Source organism: Nelumbo lutea, chromosome 7 (genome assembly GCF_056320005.1).
Source record: "Nelumbo lutea isolate HS-2025 chromosome 7, American lotus-T2T, whole genome shotgun sequence".
Taxonomy (NCBI): domain Eukaryota; kingdom Viridiplantae; phylum Streptophyta; class Magnoliopsida; order Proteales; family Nelumbonaceae; genus Nelumbo; species Nelumbo lutea.
Window position 1 is genome coordinate 27300960 of NC_142690.1, and position 18280 is coordinate 27319239.

The window sequence follows — 18280 nt, forward strand, 5'->3', positions numbered from 1 at the left end:
TTTGGAGTTAGATGGTGTAATTGGATCAAAGGATGTTTACAATCTTACTACTTCTCAGTGTTGGTCAATAGAATAGTGAAGGATTTCTTTGGTGCCAACAGGAGGGGTGAGACAAGGGGGCCCACTATCCCCTTTCCTATTCACTATCTTAGAAGAGGTGCTTAGTAGACTGAAATCGAAGGTGGATGAAGTGGGATTATTAAAGGGTTGGAGAGTAGGAAGGGAGAGAGTGGTGGTAACCCACCTCCAATTTGTAGATGATATATCATTTTTTTGTGAAAGTGGGAATGAGTCAGATGCAAGGAATCAAAGGATGTTGGTGAACCTCTTTGAAAAAGTGACAAATCTGAAGATGGACCTCAATAAGAGTGTGGTGGCCGGGGTCAACCTAGACCAAGAAGAGGTCAATTTGTGGCCAGGAGAATTAGATTGCTTACAAAGTGAATGGCCAATGTTTCTAAGCAATCTAATTTTTGAAGAAAAGAAGATGCAAGGAAGAAGTAACAGAAAGGATTCTGGTAAAGGTAACATCATTGGTAAAGTCACTGAAGTTGTTTTCAGACTTTACAATGAATGACATAATTAGGAATTGGAGGGAAGTTGCTTCATCTTCAACCGTTAAGAAGGTCTTAAAGGAATAGGACCCCCCTGAATCAGGATTCCTCAAACTGAACTTCGATAGAAGCAGCCTTGGCAATCCGAGAAGATCTAGAATTGGAGGGGTATTTAGAGATGACAAAGGAACTCTAGTGGGGCTATTCTCAGGCCCTATTGGTATGGGTGATTCCATTACAGCTGAACTAAAAGCAATGGTATTTGGGATCCAAAAAGCTAAGGAGATGGGGATGTAAAGCTTGTTGTGGAAGGTGACTCCAAAATAGTGATAAGCTGGCTAAAGCAAACTGGAAATATACCCTGGTTGCATAGAAATGATATCAAGAAGACCAAAAGCCTCTCCACAGGACTTGCAGCTATCATTTCAATGGACTCAAGGGCGGCAAATGGATTTGCAGACCAGCTAGAAAAACAAGGGGCAAACAAGGATCAATGTTTTTGGGCTCAGTTGTAAGAATGAGAAATCATAACTGATAGGTGGCAACTTAAATTTTAGTGGGGTAGCTGAGGCTACTCATAATCTGTAATTCATATTTTCTTATATTAAGGAAATTCTTTTTACTTATCAAAAATTTAAAAAAAAAAAGTCAATACCCAACCTATTATCAGGATGGTTATTAATGGAGGCCCCAGCCCAACCTCACCCAGCAATACCTCTGCTCTAGGCTTTCCATTATGGCAAAACAAAGCCCTTCTCCCTGGTGAATTTTCAAAGTAGATCTTTTGACAACCCAGCAGGCCAGAAGACACTGAGCTTTTTGGATCTTTTCTTTGAAGACCAAGACTATTTGGTAAACAACTTAATCTACCAGGCTGTTAATAACAAATTTGAAGGCTATTAAAATCGTGGAAAAGATCAAAAGCTTCATTTGAAGCTTCCCAGTTTTCGACTATTTTGGTCTTTGCACATGCTCATCTTTGGGCCTTCCAGTCTACAGGATACCAAACGGAAAGAAGACATTTCTTGGTCTTTTGAGCTTCCTACAGACCAAAAAACACACCTATGATGCTTGTTGAGTATAGAACCAATGTGGACCAACAGACAGCTAATCTATGGATACACATGCATGAACAGACTCATAGACATATACCATGGTTGAGAATCTATGGTAAACTAGATAGTGACATTAGGGTAAACTGTTCAATTAGAGTAACTAGGGTAGCACATTATTAGGCCTGGGCAGTTTGTACCCCTACTAAATAGTGTTCTAGACGAAGGAATTAGTTTCCAGATCATGTGAAGTCCATCCAATTATTCCAGTTACATCTGTGAAAACTATTATGTCAAGAGCATTCTTGTCCTTGAGAAAAAGACTTGTTATTAATGGTGAAATAACAGGATAATGTGGGATGGTCACTTTCCCATTCTACCTCTGTTTCAAGTATTGATTTCTTATTCTCTTTTTCTTCATCTTTTTCATCATTGCCTGATGTCTTCTTCTATCCATTTTACTAATCACAAACAACCTTAAATAAAATAAACAAATAAGTCCTTACCTGCATGTTACCAATCAGAAGCGCAAATAGGATAAGTCCAAGAATAGCCAGTGCAATGGAAAAGATAACCTCTCCAGGATACGTACTAGTTTCTAGGCCCTGGCCAAGAGTGCTGTACAGAGTAAAGGCCAATGAAGTTAGTGTTAAAGACTGAAAAATCAAGCAGACCTAGCACAATATGAGTTTAACTAGTGACTTATCTTCATACCAATAAAATATCAATGGGTTGATGAAGACAATAACAATAAAAAGTACAACTTCATATCAATTGACAAATTTTAAGCAAATGAAAAATGGCTAGAAAATTTGTGCATGCAATTTGGGGGAAACATCATCAGAAATAATCAGTTGAAGGCACGAGTTATGTTTAGTGAAAAAACAATGTTGGAAAAGTAAATGTTGATTGGATAAGCAACAACAATTAAAACATTTTATATTTGGAGAGTGATTTGAGCAAATCTGATTTTTGATGTGGGGACTGGAAATTCAAGGTGATACTGGTTAAACTTAATCTGATCACTTCATACAACTCTAATGTCAAAACCATGGACATTAAATGCTTCGAAGATTTTGAAACTCATTTTCTTTATCTTGGTGTTCAATGCCAGCCTCTCGTGGATATCCGAACCACGTTTGAAACAGTTTTATCCACCTTCAGGTAAGAGAAGGAAGATATGTGACATTATAGTTAGGCAGCTCTTTTACATGGTATGAAATGAAAATATGTATGAAATTAAGAGCACTCTAGGAAATGGAGATTCAACAATAGACACTGATTGACCTGATTACATTGAGGGTTATTCATTGGCAGTATGTGTCCAAGGAATCATCCAGCAGGCAAACTGCCCCATCAGAGATGACCCCCCCCCGGCGGCAAGCATCAAGGTGACCCTAAAGTGAAGCCTAGAATTTTATGTTTACTATTGAACAATTTTTAGAATTTCTAGTCATAAGGGTACTTTGGCCACTTCACATTTTTTGATATGGGTTCAGTCATTGTTAAATTAAGGCATTACCAGAATGCATTTAGACATAAGGGTACTTTGGATTTTCTTGCTCTTAGAACTTGTGTAGCAATTCTTTCCCCAAGCCCTGAGTTTCTTCTACTTCTCAGCAAGGTGGCCAGAGTTACTGTTGCCATAATTACGAAATTGCCACTGCAAAACACAAACCCAATTATTTTGAATCTTTGAACCAACCTCACAATTACCTAACAAATAACTTCCAATGACTGGACCCTACATCAAAATGTGTTAGCGTAGGGGTATTTCTGTCTTTATACCTTGATTAGTGCTGCTGATCTGTAAGGTTGTGTTGGAACAAGTGCTCTTAACTTAAGTAAGGGCACATAGGTCTTTTCAGTTATGTTTTAATAATAATATAAATACTTACTGGCCGACTAGGAGAAGTCAAGTTGACTCTTTCAGTTCGAACCAGAATTCTCTCTTCTCTCTTTCTCTCTCTCTCTCTCTATCACCTTTTCTTCTTCTACAAAACAGAACTCAGTAAGGCCGAACTCTAAGGCAGACCTGAATTTCATCATGGTATCAGAGCATCTTGAATCTGCCTAGATTTCTGCTTGCCTAGGGTTCATTCTCTGCGCACCCTATCTAGGGTTTTCCTCTTTTTTTCTGTGTTCGATTGGAGATAAGGGAAAGGGCTGGAAAGGAGTGATCGCCCTCTTCCCTTGGAGGTCTCTATGCCTCCAGTCAGGTCGTATGTGGTCGGTTGCTGTGATTTCTGAGATCGCCCTCTCCTAGTAGAGGAAGAATAGAGGGCCGAACAGTGTGGGCAGTGGCTGTTGTGTGTGGTTGTTGTGTGTGCAGCAGCTGTTGTGTGTGGACTGTTTTCCTGCTCGTATGGGTGTTACTTCAGCAATAAGGTAACGGATTTCAGTGCACGATATCTGTTATGGATTAAATAGGAGGTGTGTTTCAGACCATATGCTAGGGTTTCAGCCAGTAAGTTCTAGGGTTTATGCTGGTTTCTTTGTGCATTTTGAAGGAAGAGATATGATCATATAGTGGTGAAATTTCAGGTAGTTGTAAGAGTAGGGTTTGTGATGTGAGCACACTTTTCAGCAACAAGTGCTGAAATCAGTGTGACAGGTTTGATCTAGGGTTTGTGGTGTAAAGAGCACACATTCCAGCAACAATAAGTGCTGCAATCAGTGTGACAGGTGTGACCTAGTGGTATGTAGTGTGCAGATCTCAGTGATAATAGAATTCAGCAAGTGTGCAGAATCGGTGATAACATAATGGGAGACAATAATGATTATAAACCTAGTGTGATGGTGCCTACAGACTACCTGAATGTTCAGATGACCTCCATTAAATTAAATGGAGAGAATTATGTGCCTTGGGCTAAATCTGTTTAAGTCTTTCTGAAGGCAAAGAAGAAGGTAAAACACATCAGAGAGGAGAAACCCTCCTCTGACTCTCACGAGTATGAAGACAGGAAGCAAGAGGATGCTCAGATCATCACATGGTTGAGGAACAGTATGGAACCCAGGATTAGTGTGAACTTCATGTTCCTTGATACTGCCAAAGATGTGTGGGACCATGCGAAGAAATTGTATTCGGGGCAGGACAATACAACCAGAGTTTATCAGCTTTATCAATAGTACTTTAACCTGCAACAAGGCAATCAGAGTCTTGAGGAGTATTATGCCAACATGAGGAACATACGTAATGAGTTGAATGTCTATCATCCTCTCACTTCTGATGTCATGATTCAGCAACAACAGAGAGAGCAGCTTGATGTGACTAGATTTTTTGTGGGACTAAAGTTTGAATATGAACCAGTACAAGCCCAGATATTAGGGGGATCAGCTCTTCCGTCCCTAGAAGAGGTATTTGCTCGACTCCGGAGGATTTCTATCGGATCTACTAAGAACTCTAATATCTCAGATAGAACTGCCTTTGCTGCATCGAGAGGTCGCGGTGTTAGAGGTGGAGCTCGGGGAGCTCAGTCTGGCCGTGGTGGTGGTAGTGGTTCTGCATATGGCCGAAGCGGCAATGGTGGGTCTACTCATAATCGTGGTGGTGGGAAGCAAGTTGTTGGTTGTAAATGGGTTTATACGGTTAAGTATATGCCTGATGGTAGTGTTGAACGCTTGAAAGCGCGATTAGTTGCAAAAGGGTACTCCCAAACCTATGGTATTGACTACACAGAGACCTTCTCACCGGTTGCTAAGATAGGGTCAGTTCGTGTAGTGATCTCTCTTGCAGCCATGTATGAGTGGCCACTATATCAGCTTGATATCAAGAATGCCTTTTTGCATGGTGACTTACTCGAGGAGGTCTACATGGAGCAACGTCCAAGGTTTGTTGCTCAGGGGGAAGATGGTAAGGTGTGCAGACTAAGGAAGGCTATATATGGGCTTAAACAGTCTCCTCGAGCAAGGTTTGGTAGGTTCAGCGAGGTGGAAAAGAAGTTTGGTATGAAACAGTGCAAAGTTGACCATTCTGTATTTAGTCATGACTCTCCGGGAGGAAAAATACTGTTGGTGGTGTATGTAGATGATATTGTTATTACTGGGAATGATAACATTGGTATTGACAGGCGGAAGACTTATCTGCAGGATCACTTTCAGACAAAGGATCTGGGTAAACTGAAATACTTCTTGGGGATAGAGGTAGCGAGATCCAAGTATGGGATTAACCTGTGCCAGAGGAAGTATGTGCTTGATTTGCTGGAAGAAACAGGCCTGTTGTGTGCCAAACCAGCTAACACACCCATGGACACAAATATCAAACTAAGTAGTGATATGGGTGAAGTCTTTGAAGACCCTGGCAGATACCGACGACTTGTGGGCAAACTGAACTACCTAACCATTACCAGACCAGACATCACATTTGCAGTTACTGTGGTAAGCCAGCTCATGCAAAAACCTCTGATTCCTCATTGGAATGCAGTTCTGAGAATTGTGAAGTATCTAAAAGGGACTTCGGGTCGTGGCCTGATATACAAGAGTGGGGGAAAACTTGAAATATAAGGGTATTCTGATGCTGATTGGGTTGGGTCTATGTCTGATAGGCGGTCTACTACAGGCTATTGCACATTTCTGGGAGGTAACCTGGTGACATGGAAAAGTAAGAAGCAGACGGTTGTGGCAAGAAGCAGTGCAGAAGTAGAATATAGGGCTATGGCGCACACCGCTTGTGAATTAGTGTGGCTAAGGAACCATTTACAAGAAGTAGGGTACAATACTAACACTCCAATGAAGCTCTATTGTGATAATTAGGCTGTAGTTCATATCTTCTCTAATCCAGTGTTTCATGAAAGAACCAAGCACATTGAGGTTGACCGCCACTTTGTGAGGGAGAAGGTGTTGAATGGAGAGCTAGACACTGCACATGTTAATACAGGAAATCAGTGGGCTGACTTATTTACAAAAGGCTTGAGTCGGGGAAGAGTGGACTACATATGTAACAAGTTGGGAGTATATGATAAATACTCACCAACTTGAGGGGGAGTGTTAGCATAGGGGTATTTCTGTCTTTATACCTTGATTAATGTTGCTGAACTGTAAGGTTGTGTTGGAACAAGTGCTCTTAACTAAGTAAGGGCACATAGGTCTTTTCAGTTATGTTTTAATAATAATATAAATACTTAATGGCCGACTGGGAGAAGTCAAGTTGACTCTTTCAATTCGAACCAGAATTCTCTCTTCTCTCTCTCTCTCTCTCTCTCTCTCTCTCTCTCTCTCTCTCTCTCTCTCTCTATCACCTTTTCTTCTTCTACATAATTGAACTCAATAAGGCCGAACTATATGGCAGACCTGAATTCTATCAAAATGTAAAATTACAAAAATTACCCATATGGCTCAAACTTAAAAAAAAAAAAAAAAAAAAAAAAAATTACGACCACTTTGATGCCTGAAGTATTTCGAGCAAGAGTAGAAAAGATATGAGAGAAGACAGGAAGAGAAGAGTGAGAAAATGGGGTGGCAGTTTGCTCCCTGTCCAGCCCAGGATAGAATTTAAATGAAACTTAAAACATGAGAAAGTACAAGATTGCCCTTTATTAGGTGGGCTGCATATAAACAGTCTTTAAGAGAAGAATAACTTAGGCCCAGTAGACCCAATAGGGAGTAAAGTAAAATAAGAAACAGCCCAGCCCATACAACATTAAGACTTACAAGTTACAACACTCCCCCTCAAGTTAAGCAAAGATACCGTTATGCTTACCTTGCCTAGTAATTCATGAAATCTTGATTTGGGCAATCCTTTTGTAAACATATCACCTAGCTGCTTTGCAATAGGTAAATAAGGAGCATACATCCCTGGAAATGATCCTTTCCCAAACAAAATGTCTATCAATTTCAAGGTGCTTGGTCCTATCATGTTGGACAGGGTTATTGGCATGATTGTCATTTGTCACAATATAGCCATAAGGGGCCATTAGTTTGAATCTCCAACTCCCTGAGTAGAATCCGAACCCACAAAAGTTCAGTCTTCAGTCAGACCATGAGCTATAGCCCTATACTCAGCCTTTGCACTGAACCTAGCCACAACTATCTACTTCTTGCTTCTCTAAGTAACTAGAATTCCACCACAAAGGTACAATATCCTATGGTAGATCTTCTATCCCCAATAAACCCTATTCAACCAGCATCTACAAAGCTTTTTTATAATCATTTTATCATGTTTCTTGAACAGCAGTCCCTTTCCTAGACATGACTTGAGGTATCTTAGAATTCATTCAATTGCTCTCACGTGAAATTTTGGGAACATATGTGTTTTTTTTTTTTGATCAATAACACCATCTTCATTAAATTAAAAGAAAAGAGGGAATATGGATAGGGAATATGGATACAAAAGGGGAGATAAAATAACTTAGCTCCCCAAAAACAGAAAACAAAGGGAATGCAAAGAAGAAAGATTAAAAACTAGCCCAAAAAACAAACTCCCTATTCACTCCTTGCTTGGCCGACCCATCTGCAAATGAGTTGGCACTCCTCTTCAGCCAGCTGTACTGAATCTCAATGTCCCTACCCAGCCATAAGAACTGTTTTTTCTCATTGTTAAAGTTCCACAAACCACTGTCCTCTGTCTTCAACCAACTAACCACCACCTTCGAATCACCTTCTAGGATCAAATGGCTGATATTTAATTCCTTTGCTCTTCGAATTCCTTCAAGCGCTGCAAGGATCTCAGCCCTAAGAGAGTCACCTTCTCCAATAGGGCCAGAGAATAAAGCAGTAACAATCCCTTCCTCATTCCTTAAGACTCCTCCAATCCCAGAGGGCCCTGGATTCCTTACACTGCTGCCATCAAAATTCAGCTTTATAAAGCCCGAGGGGGGAGGGGACCAAAATGGACAAAGAGTCCTCTTGCATCTAGCAATGGAAGGAATCTCTTTCCAGTTTCTTAGCAAGTCATCCACAAGAAAATCTGAAAACAACTCCATAGATTTTAGCCAGTGGACAGCCCTTAAAAGGATTTGATCTAACAATTCTTCCAATGTTCTTGCCTTGTCGGAAAAAATGTGTGAATTTTTTTCTTCCCACAAAGACCAGCATATTGCTGCCCTAATACACCTCCACATAGTCTTCCCTCGCTTCCTAAGCCAACTGAAAAAAGGAGAAAACAAACCTTGGACAGTCTTCGGAGGATACCAAAAACACCCAAAACGGGAGAAAACCCACTCCCAAACAGTTTTAGCAGCCTTACAAGAGACCATGAGGTGGTAGCCAGATTCCCCATCAACTTTACAAAGAGCACATCTATTAGGAAGTAGACAATAGTTGGGTCTCTTTCTTTGAAGCAAGTCTAAAGTGTTGATTCTTTCCAGGAAAATATCCCAACAAAAATAACCAACCCAAGGAGGAATAGGCCTGCTCCATATTTCCTTAACTGAAAAGGACAACCCAAAGAGGATAGGAGGCTGAGTTAAGGTTTCAAAGAAAGAAGCACAAGAAAAGGTACCAGAGCTAGAAAGGGTCCAAAATCTGGTGTCTTCCTTAGCAGGGTTTAGCAAGATAATCTCAAGGGAGGCTAGCAAAGTTACCAAGCTATCCATGTTTGTATCCCTAATTGCCCTACACAGGCCAAGGTTCCATCCAAAGCCAGAAGTGGAGGCTGAAGGGACCAAGAAAGAAGATATGGATTCATTTTTCAAGTTTGATAGAGCATACAAGGAAGGAAACTGGTCCTTCAGAGGAGAATCCACGACCCAAAGTTGTTCCCAGAATTTTATTCGGTTACCAAAGTTTAGACCATATCTGATCCAAGGGAAGAAAACTTGAAGCAGATTGTGAATGGATTTCCAAGGAGAAGCAACTGAAGCCCTTGCCAAGATTCCAGAATCCCAGCCATTGTCTTCCAGCCCATGAATGCTAGCCACAATCTTAGTCCACAATTTATCCATTTCCAATGAAAACTTCCACAACCACTTCCCCAGTAGAGCCATATTCATTTTCTTGAAATTACCAATCCCAAGACCTCCTAGTATTTTACACCTAGTGACCACCTCCCAACTCACTCTATGATCTCTCTTCTCCTCTCCAGGCTCCCAGAGAAAGTTCCTTATTAATTTTTCTAAAAGATTTGAAACCTTTAGGGGATCTTAAACACTGGCAGATAGTAGACAGGTGGGTTAGCTAGGGTAGACCTAATGAGAGTGACTCTCCCACCTAAAGAAGGATAATTTCTCTTCCAGGTCGCCGGCCTCTTCTCAAACCTCTCTGCTACCGGAGCCCAAAAGCTAACACTCTTAGGATTATCTCCTAAAGGGAGGCCCAAATATGTCAGGGGCCAGTCCGAAATTGCACAACCTAGCTCACCTGCAAATTCCCTTAGGTCCCTTTCGTTCACATTCAATCCCGCCAGACAACTCTTATCAAATTTTACCTTGAGGTTAGATATCTGCTCAAAGAGTTGTATTGTCAACTTTAGATTCCGGATCCAATTGAAGTTCCCTCTTTCACAGAAAAGAACAGTATCATCTGCAAACTGTAGAAGTGTTAAGGGAACCTCCTCCCTTCCTACTCTCCACCCTTATCAAATTCTTCGAGTCTGCTCCATGGATCAATCTCCCAAGCACATCAACAATCAGGGTGAAATGAAATGGGGAAAGAGGATCTCCTTGTCTTAGACCTCTCAACGCAGGAAAGAAGTCAACCACAGTCCCGTTCACCAGGATAGAATAATGACAAGTCCTAACACAGCCCTAGATCCACTTACATCACCTGTCTCCAAAACCAAACTCCTCAACACCTCCATCAAGAAAGACCAATCAACCAAGTCATAAGCCTTCTCCAAATCCAATTTGCAAACCACTCCCTTCTTCTTTGACTTCCTAAAGCTATCCAAACTCTCATTTGCAATGAGAATCTGATAGGTGATATGTCTTCCCTCCACAAAAGCACCTTGGTTGGGTGCAATAATAGAGAGGAGCACCTTCTCTATCCTGAGAGAACACATTTGCAATGATTTTGTACAAGCTAGTTACCAGAGTAATAGGTCTAAAATCCTTTGGTTGAGAAGCATCTTTCTTCTTTGGGTCTAAAGCAATGAAAGTTGAGTTCAAGCCCAGGTTTATTACACCCCTCCTATGGAACTCCTCAAAAACTGATCTAAGATCATTCTCCAAAATATCCCAACAATCCTGGTAAAAGGCCATTGTGAACCCATCTGGACCCGAAGCTTTTGTCCTATCCACTGAAAATACTGCTTCCTTTACCTCCTCCATATCAAACCTTTTTTCTAACCACTCTCTCCTCTACACTTAGAGTCGGCCTATCCAATCCCTCCAACCACACTCTCCCATTCATAAGCCTTCTAAAAATAGATTGAAGTGGTTTACTATAGCCTCTGCAATTTCTGTCAGATGGGACAACACTGCTCCATCAACTTCCAAATTAGAGATGAAATTCTTCTTTCTCCTCCCATTTGCCACTGAATGGAAAAACCTTGTGTTTCTCTCTCCCTCCTATAGCCACTTACACCTGGATTTTTGCCTCCAACTGATTTCCTCCTTAACTAAGATGTCCTCCATCTGCCTCCTCAAAACCCATCTCAACTTCCTTTCTTCCTCTCCAAAGGAACCTCTCTCTTCCTTCAGGTCCAAATCCTCGATTTGCTCCACCACAACTTGTTTTCTCTCTTCTAATCTTCCAAACTCCAGCCTATTTCACTCCTTTAATTGTGATTTTAAGTATTGGAGTTTCTTGTGGAACCTCATTCCCTCCCAATCAACTACCGGATTAGCTTGCTCCCACAACTCTCTAATCTTCTCAATGAAACCCGGATGAGTCAACCACATGTTTTCAAACTTGAAAGGGGTAACCCTAACTCCTCTTAATTCCTCCTTGACCAACACTATAGGTCAGTGGTCTGAAGTAAGTCTTGGGAGAGCCCTAGAGTTAATATTGCCCCAATGTTCCTCCCAATCTGTTGAGAACAAAAAATCTGTCCAACTTAGAGCAAATTGGCCTTGATTGAAGGTTGGACCAAGTGAAGTTATTATTTAGGAAAGGAAGTTCTTTGAGTTCAAAAGGATCCACAAATTGGTTGAACTTCCTCATACTTGTTGTCACTCTCTGTCTGGGGTTGTTGGTTTCCTCTGTAAATCTCACTACATTGAAATCCCCTCCCACACACCAAGGTCCATCCCAGAGGCCTCTAATGTCACTCAATTCTTCCCATAATTTCTCCCTCTGCCCATAGTCATTGGGGCCATACACATTTGTTAGTACCCATTCATATCCATCGTCCACCTGTTTGAACTTTAGGGAGACAGAATGATCTCCAATTAGCTCCTCCACACCTATGAGTAAATCTTCTTTCCACAGGATCACAATCCCTCCTGAGGAACCCCACGAGGGAGCAGCCACCCACTTTATACCCCTAGAACTCCACACACTCCTTGCCCATCTGCAATCAAAATCCATTCTTTTGGACTCCTAAAGCATTACCACATCCGGATTAAACTTCTTAATTACCTCTTTAATTGCCGCTCTCTTCCTAAGGGTGCCCAACCCCCTCGCATTCCAACTTAGGATTCTCATTGAAAACTCTTAGCCTTAACCCTAACTCCTCCAAGAATTATTTAGACCCTTTTCTTCTAACCCCTTTCACTTCAAACTTCTTGCCCCCCTCAATATCTCTTTTTAATCTCTCCACTTCACTCAGCTTTCTAATCTTCATCTTGCTGTCCTCTTTTTTTTGCATGTAGGCTTTTAAATCATTCGGGTTCTTCAACTTGCACCCCAACTTTTTCACAAACTCTACAACTGACTCTCCCCCACTAGTTTCCTCTTTTTCTAAAGATGCACTCTCCTCACTCCAAGGAAACTTCTTGTTCCTTCTCACATTACCTCCAACTACAGCCCTTTCTGTCCCCTCCAAGCTCCCTCTCTGCAATTCCTTCCTCTCCACTTCACCCAAAAGGCTCTCTAAGATTTCCCATATTTTTGTCTCTCTACAAGTTTTCTCACCCACTTCCCCCCCTTGTAGATGCACTGTGGCTTTTAGACCAAGGGCCTCTGACTCTTGGTTGGGAAGAGAATCTGGAACAAGGGACACAGAGCGCCCATCATTAGCCAAAACTGAATTGACAGAGTTGAGGGATTTACTTGAGGCAGAGAAGTGAGGAGAGAGCATAGGCGAAGGAGTGGTAGTCACTTTCATTTTTGAGAAATTAGATCACTCTACCTCCCCGAGTTAAGGGAAGAAAATCCCTATCGTTGCATCAACACAAAGACCCCTTTCTGTACCCAAGTATGTACCTCTCTGTGAGGTACCCTTGTTCTGCTCTGAGAAGACCCGAGCTACCTCCTTTTCGGCCTCTTGCAAAGCACTAGAACTAGGGGAGGGCTCAGCCAAATTTGGGTTAAGATCATTCACCCGCTCCTCCCCCTCCTCCTCTCCCTCCCCCACCGAACCCCCTATGAATAAACAATCCAGGCTGAAAGGATCCCTGTTCTGATCTTTAGATAGAGCTTCATCAGCCTCTTCCTTCTCTTTTGTTCTACCTCTCGAATAGCGTGGGTTCGGGCGATCAGAGACGTGTTTTTGCGCGTAGTCGGCTGTCCGTCGGACCCAGCACAGAGGACGGAATCCTTATGCCTTGCTCGCCATCTTAGCCCCTCCACAGTCGAGAGGGCGAGACCTAGACGATGATAGATGAATGTTGCCATCTATCGTCGCCCCATGCCTGCCCCGCCCCACGTGATGACTTAAGTTGTCACGTGAGCTTTTAAAAAAACAACCCGAAGCCTGCCCCGCACCACGTGAAGGCTCACCCACTGACCCGTCCGGCCCAACCTTCCTTAAAGCCGGTTCAGACAAAGACTTTGAGCACAATCGAACCTACCCATTTTAGCCACGTCAGCATAGGACGGGCCACCCTCTTTAAACAACCCAACTTCAAAAAAAAATGAATTAGAAGCCTTAATAGGAAAGCTTCGAGACTTGGGGCACCCTTGCAACTGTTCCCCTTCCTCTGTAGTTTGCCCACACGCACTAGGCTTTCCCACCAGCCCCTAAAGGCCACGTGTACACCAACTTGCAGACTCGTCAGCTCCTTCAACCTTTGTTCGTCTTCCCCAGAGTGAGGCTTCATCTTCTGAACCTAACTAGACCTTGTACCAAGCATCTTCTGAGAGAACTTTGAAGGCACGCGACAAGTACTCCGACTTGATCCCAGCAACCTTAAGTTCCACAGCTCTCAAGTTTCTTAAGTTAACCTCCAACAGAACTCCACCCAACGCTCTGACAAATTTCCTTAGTATTTGATCATTCCAAAGGTTGAAAGGAAGACTGAGAAGTTTAATCAAGAAGCTACCAACTCTAGATTCAACTTCGTTGCAAACTGGAGCCCAGTCCTGGACCTGAATCAAACTTCCCTCTACAAGGAAAGTACTGAAGATCAGTTTCTTATCTCCAGTATCTAATAAAGCTTTCTTTTCAGCAAAAGACAACAACACTACATCTTCATCTAAGCCCAACCTCTCTACAACTACTTCTAAAACTTTCGTCCAATCTTCTATCACCCTGTCTGCCACTAGGACTACCCTCTTCTCCCAGCTCCCACTCCCTTCTTCCAAGGCTACTCGTCGGAGGACAGTCGAGCTAGACACCAAAACTTCAAGGTAATGCTTAAAGCAGGGCACCTGATTACACAAGACAGAATGATTACAATCCTTCAAGCCAGGGGCTTCTTCCACTCTCCCTTCGACCTCCAAAAGAAAAGCATGAAGATTAAAAGCGAAGGAAGCCCACCCTCTCCGCTTCTGGCCGTCCGGAATACACAACACTTGCCTTTTGTTATTACCAAAGAGTTCGGTAACCATTATAAACCACCGTTTCCCTTCCTCTTTAGCACAGATTCGAACCTCTTACTCTCACAGGTCAACAAGTTTCTCCAACCTTCTTCCCGTAAAGAATTAACAGTTCCATCTACAAAACCTTTCAACCACACACAAGCCTCCTCTAGTAGGAGAATCATCGCCCTACTCCCTTCTCTGATTTTCAAGTGAGCCTTCCCCTTTGTCCTTCCCTGCTCGAATAGGAAAGATTTGGCTTCACTGATCAACTCCAGTCTCCATTTCCCCGCCAGCTTGAACTTCCTCTCCTCTCCCATTTGGCTTCCTAACTTATTTTCACCTCAATCTCGTTGTTGTAGTGGAACATATGTGTTTTGACTCACAATGTGAACAACATAAGCTATATCCAGCCCAATAAGAGATAAATACAGAAGTTTACCTACCTACCAGGCATTGATACCTCTCTCTCTATCATTAAACAACTAATCTTCTTCACTTTCTTGCAATTCATGGTTTTGTTCAATTAGAGTATCAACAGGTCTACTCCCCAACTTTCCAATTTCCCTTATTAAATCCAAGGTATATTTCCATGAGGCATATATAAATCCCTTCCCTAGATCTTGCAACTTCTATTCCAAGAAAGTATCTTAAATGGCAAAGGTCCTTAATTTCAAATTCCTATGCCAAAAAAACCCTTTAATGTTTGAATTTCTTATGTATCATTTCCCATGATCACCATATCATCAAACACAATCAAGTCAGCTAATTTCCCATCTTTCTTCTTATAGAATAAGGTATGGTCAGCATTGCTTTGCTTATACCCCAATTTTTTCATGACTTTGCATAGTCTCTCAAACCATGCTCTTGGAGATTGATTTAATCCATACAAAGCTCTTCCTAACCAGCACACCTTTCACTTCATGTCATACCCTAAAGAAGGATCCATAAAAACTTCTTCCTAGAGACCACCATTTAGGAATGCATTCTTGACATCAAGATTCCCAAGAGAAGTTTGCACCTAAAGAGAGAACCCGTAAGGTATTCAGCTTTGCAACTAGAGCAAATACCTCCTTATAGTCAACGTCCTCTCTCTTCACCGACCTATCTGACTTGTGTTTTACTATGTAAACCCACTTGCAACCCACCATTTTCTTCCCATGTGGCAGATCCACTTACTCCCACGTGCCAGCTTTCAAAAGAGCTTTCATTTCTTCATTCATTACTTCTCTCCATTTGGGGTCAAGAATAACTTCTGAATACTTGGAAGGAGTTGTAACAAAAGACGAAGTAGACACAAATGAATAATAGGTGGGAGAAAGATGAGAGTATGAAATAAACTTAAATTTTTGTTTTTTTTTTTCGATTAATTGAAAACAAACTTAGATATTAGGTGCAAAGTACATGGGCAAGTTTGCTTTACATAGAGCAATGGGTAAATTCAAATCAGATTTAGGAACAATACCTTTACCAAGTTGAGAGCCACCCAACTGGTCATGGACTTCAGCTGGAGGATCTCCATCATGGGGCTGATAAGTAATTCTTTTATACACATTCATCTCCATTCCATCATGCGTGATGGGCTGAATGGAAACAAGGTCAAGAGCCATAGAAGTCTTATCATGGCAAGACAGATCAAAGAGAGAAGGTGGAGAGCATGAAGGTGAAGAATCAAGATGAGGCTAAGGTAAAAAAGGATTCACCTCAAAGGAAACCTTTTCCACCTTACTAGCCTCCCCCTGAAGAGGATTCTGGGAGGGGGCTCAAAGGATGATTGAGATTCAAAAAATATAACGTCTTTGGTAACAAATTTCCTTCCAATATGAGGATTAAGATACTTATATCCCTTTTGAGTGGGAGTAAGAGAAGGTGGAGAGCATGAAGGTGAAGAATCAAGATGAGGCTAAGGTAAAAAAGGATTCACCTCAAAGGAAACCTTTTCCACCTTACTAGCCTCCCCCTGAAGAGGATTCTGGGAGGGGGCTCAAAGGATGATTGAGATTCAAAAAATATAACGTCTTTGGTAACAAATTTCCTTCCAATATGAGGATTAAGATACTTATATCCCTTTTGAGTGGGAGTAAAGCCAAGGAAACACCACAAACAGCCTTGGGTCCAATTTAGTTCTCCTGGGATCTGTGACATGGATAAAACACAACCACACAGCTTGGGTGGTAGACAAACCTTAACCTGAATGGGGTCTACATGTCCAACACCCTAGATGGCATCCTATTTATTAGATAAGAGGCAGTAAGCACTGCATGTGACCAAAACTTCTTTGGAACCTTGTGTTGGAATAATGAAGCACAAGCAGTTTCAGTAATGGCAATTTTTCCTTTTTGCAACTCCATTCTATTCTAGAGTATCACTACAAGATGACTGATGGAAAATTCCTTCGTCTTTGAGGAATATAATCAAAGAACTCTCGAAGTACTCAGCTGCATTGTCTAACCAAAACTACTTTACTTTCTTCCCGAACTGTGTCTCAAATATATCCATATACATCAAGAGAAATGATCAATAAAACTAACAAAATAGCGATGGCAATCCACAAAAACTAACAGAGAAGGAGCCTACACATAAAAAATGTACTAAATCAAAAGGATTGAAATTTTCATTTATAGGTTCCCTTACAAAGCTTTGACATTCAATAGCCTTCACAAAAAGAATTTCTAATGAAACTCTTTCAAATAGCTCAGGAAACAAAACTTTCAATGAAGAAAAATACAAATAACCAAGTCTAGCATGCAACAGAAAAACTTTAGTGTCTAACTCTTGACTATTGTTGTTCCCACCACTTTTTGTGGGAAAAAAAGTTGCACATCAGTCTAGGTCTTTGGTAATTTTAGACACAGACAACAAATTAGTAGTAAAGGCAAGAGCATGCAACACAGATTTCAAAGATTACCAAGCATAATGTCCCCTTCTCAAAAATACTAGAAAGAGAGCCATCAGAAATTTTTACTTTGTCCTGACTAGAATAAGGACAATATAAGTTGAACAATGAGGATACACTATTCATACGTCCCAAGGCTCCTCGGTCAATACTAGAAAGAGAGCCATCAGAAATTTTTTACTTTGTCCTGACCAGAATAAGGATAATATAAGTTGAACAATGAGGATACACTAATCATATGTCCCAAGGCTCCTCGGACAATCACCCAAAGGCAGGAGGAAGAAGGGAGAAAAACATTAAAGCTAGAAGCTATACTCGTCTTAGCAAATGAAGAAGTAAATGAAAACTATTCAAGCCGAGCCATAGCTCAATTAAGAAGATCAACCTCCTCAGTCATAAAATTAGGGAGACTGGAATAAGAAGTAGAAGTTTGTCCAGAATGGAAGGAAGCACTTGGAGTAGTATTCTTTTTACCACAATCAGCCACATTTGAACTTGCAACATGGCCAGCACCATTAGGACCTTCAGATGGCTTCTTATCATTCCTTAGAGCTAGGGTATAAGGTGGGGATACAAAACCCAACATGTATCTTTTGTATGTTTCTCTCATCCACAATGGGAACAGTTCAAATGTTTCTTGTCTCCACCCTTATTTCCTTTACCCGGAGCTGAAACAAGGGCTGATTGTTCAGTTGGCTCAACCTGAGCCTCACTCCATCTATTTTCTCCTCAACTCTTCACTCCTTACCAGATAGAAGACATGTTGAAGATCAAGTAGCTCATCCCTTCCCAAAATCAAAAGAGCAAATGCTCTCATAAGAACAATTCAGACCTACAAGAAACTTGAAAAATTCTCCCTTCTTCAACTTGTTTGTCATGGTTCTCTTTATCCTTGATACTCTCCCAGTCCAATATTAAGTGATGGTCAAGTTCTTCCCAAAGGCTTCAAGGCTTGGCAAGGTGCGTTAAGTAAGTTCTCCTTGACACATGGCTGCAATGTC

The 18280-nt window shown here is 41.5% G+C and overlaps 1 protein-coding gene across 4 annotated transcripts in view; it reads right to left on the reverse strand.

Annotated features, from left to right (window-relative positions):
- LOC148845845 (putative cyclic nucleotide-gated ion channel 5) overlaps positions 1-18280 on the reverse strand; it is an 89352-nt gene that overhangs the window by 20300 nt on the left and 50772 nt on the right. For all 4 annotated transcript variants that reach the window (XM_088954778.1, XM_088954780.1, XM_088954779.1 and 1 more), the window contains one exon: positions 2113-2224. In XM_088954778.1, coding sequence (XP_088810904.1) covers positions 2113-2224 — 112 coding nt within the window. The remainder of the gene's footprint in view (positions 1-2112; positions 2225-18280) is intronic.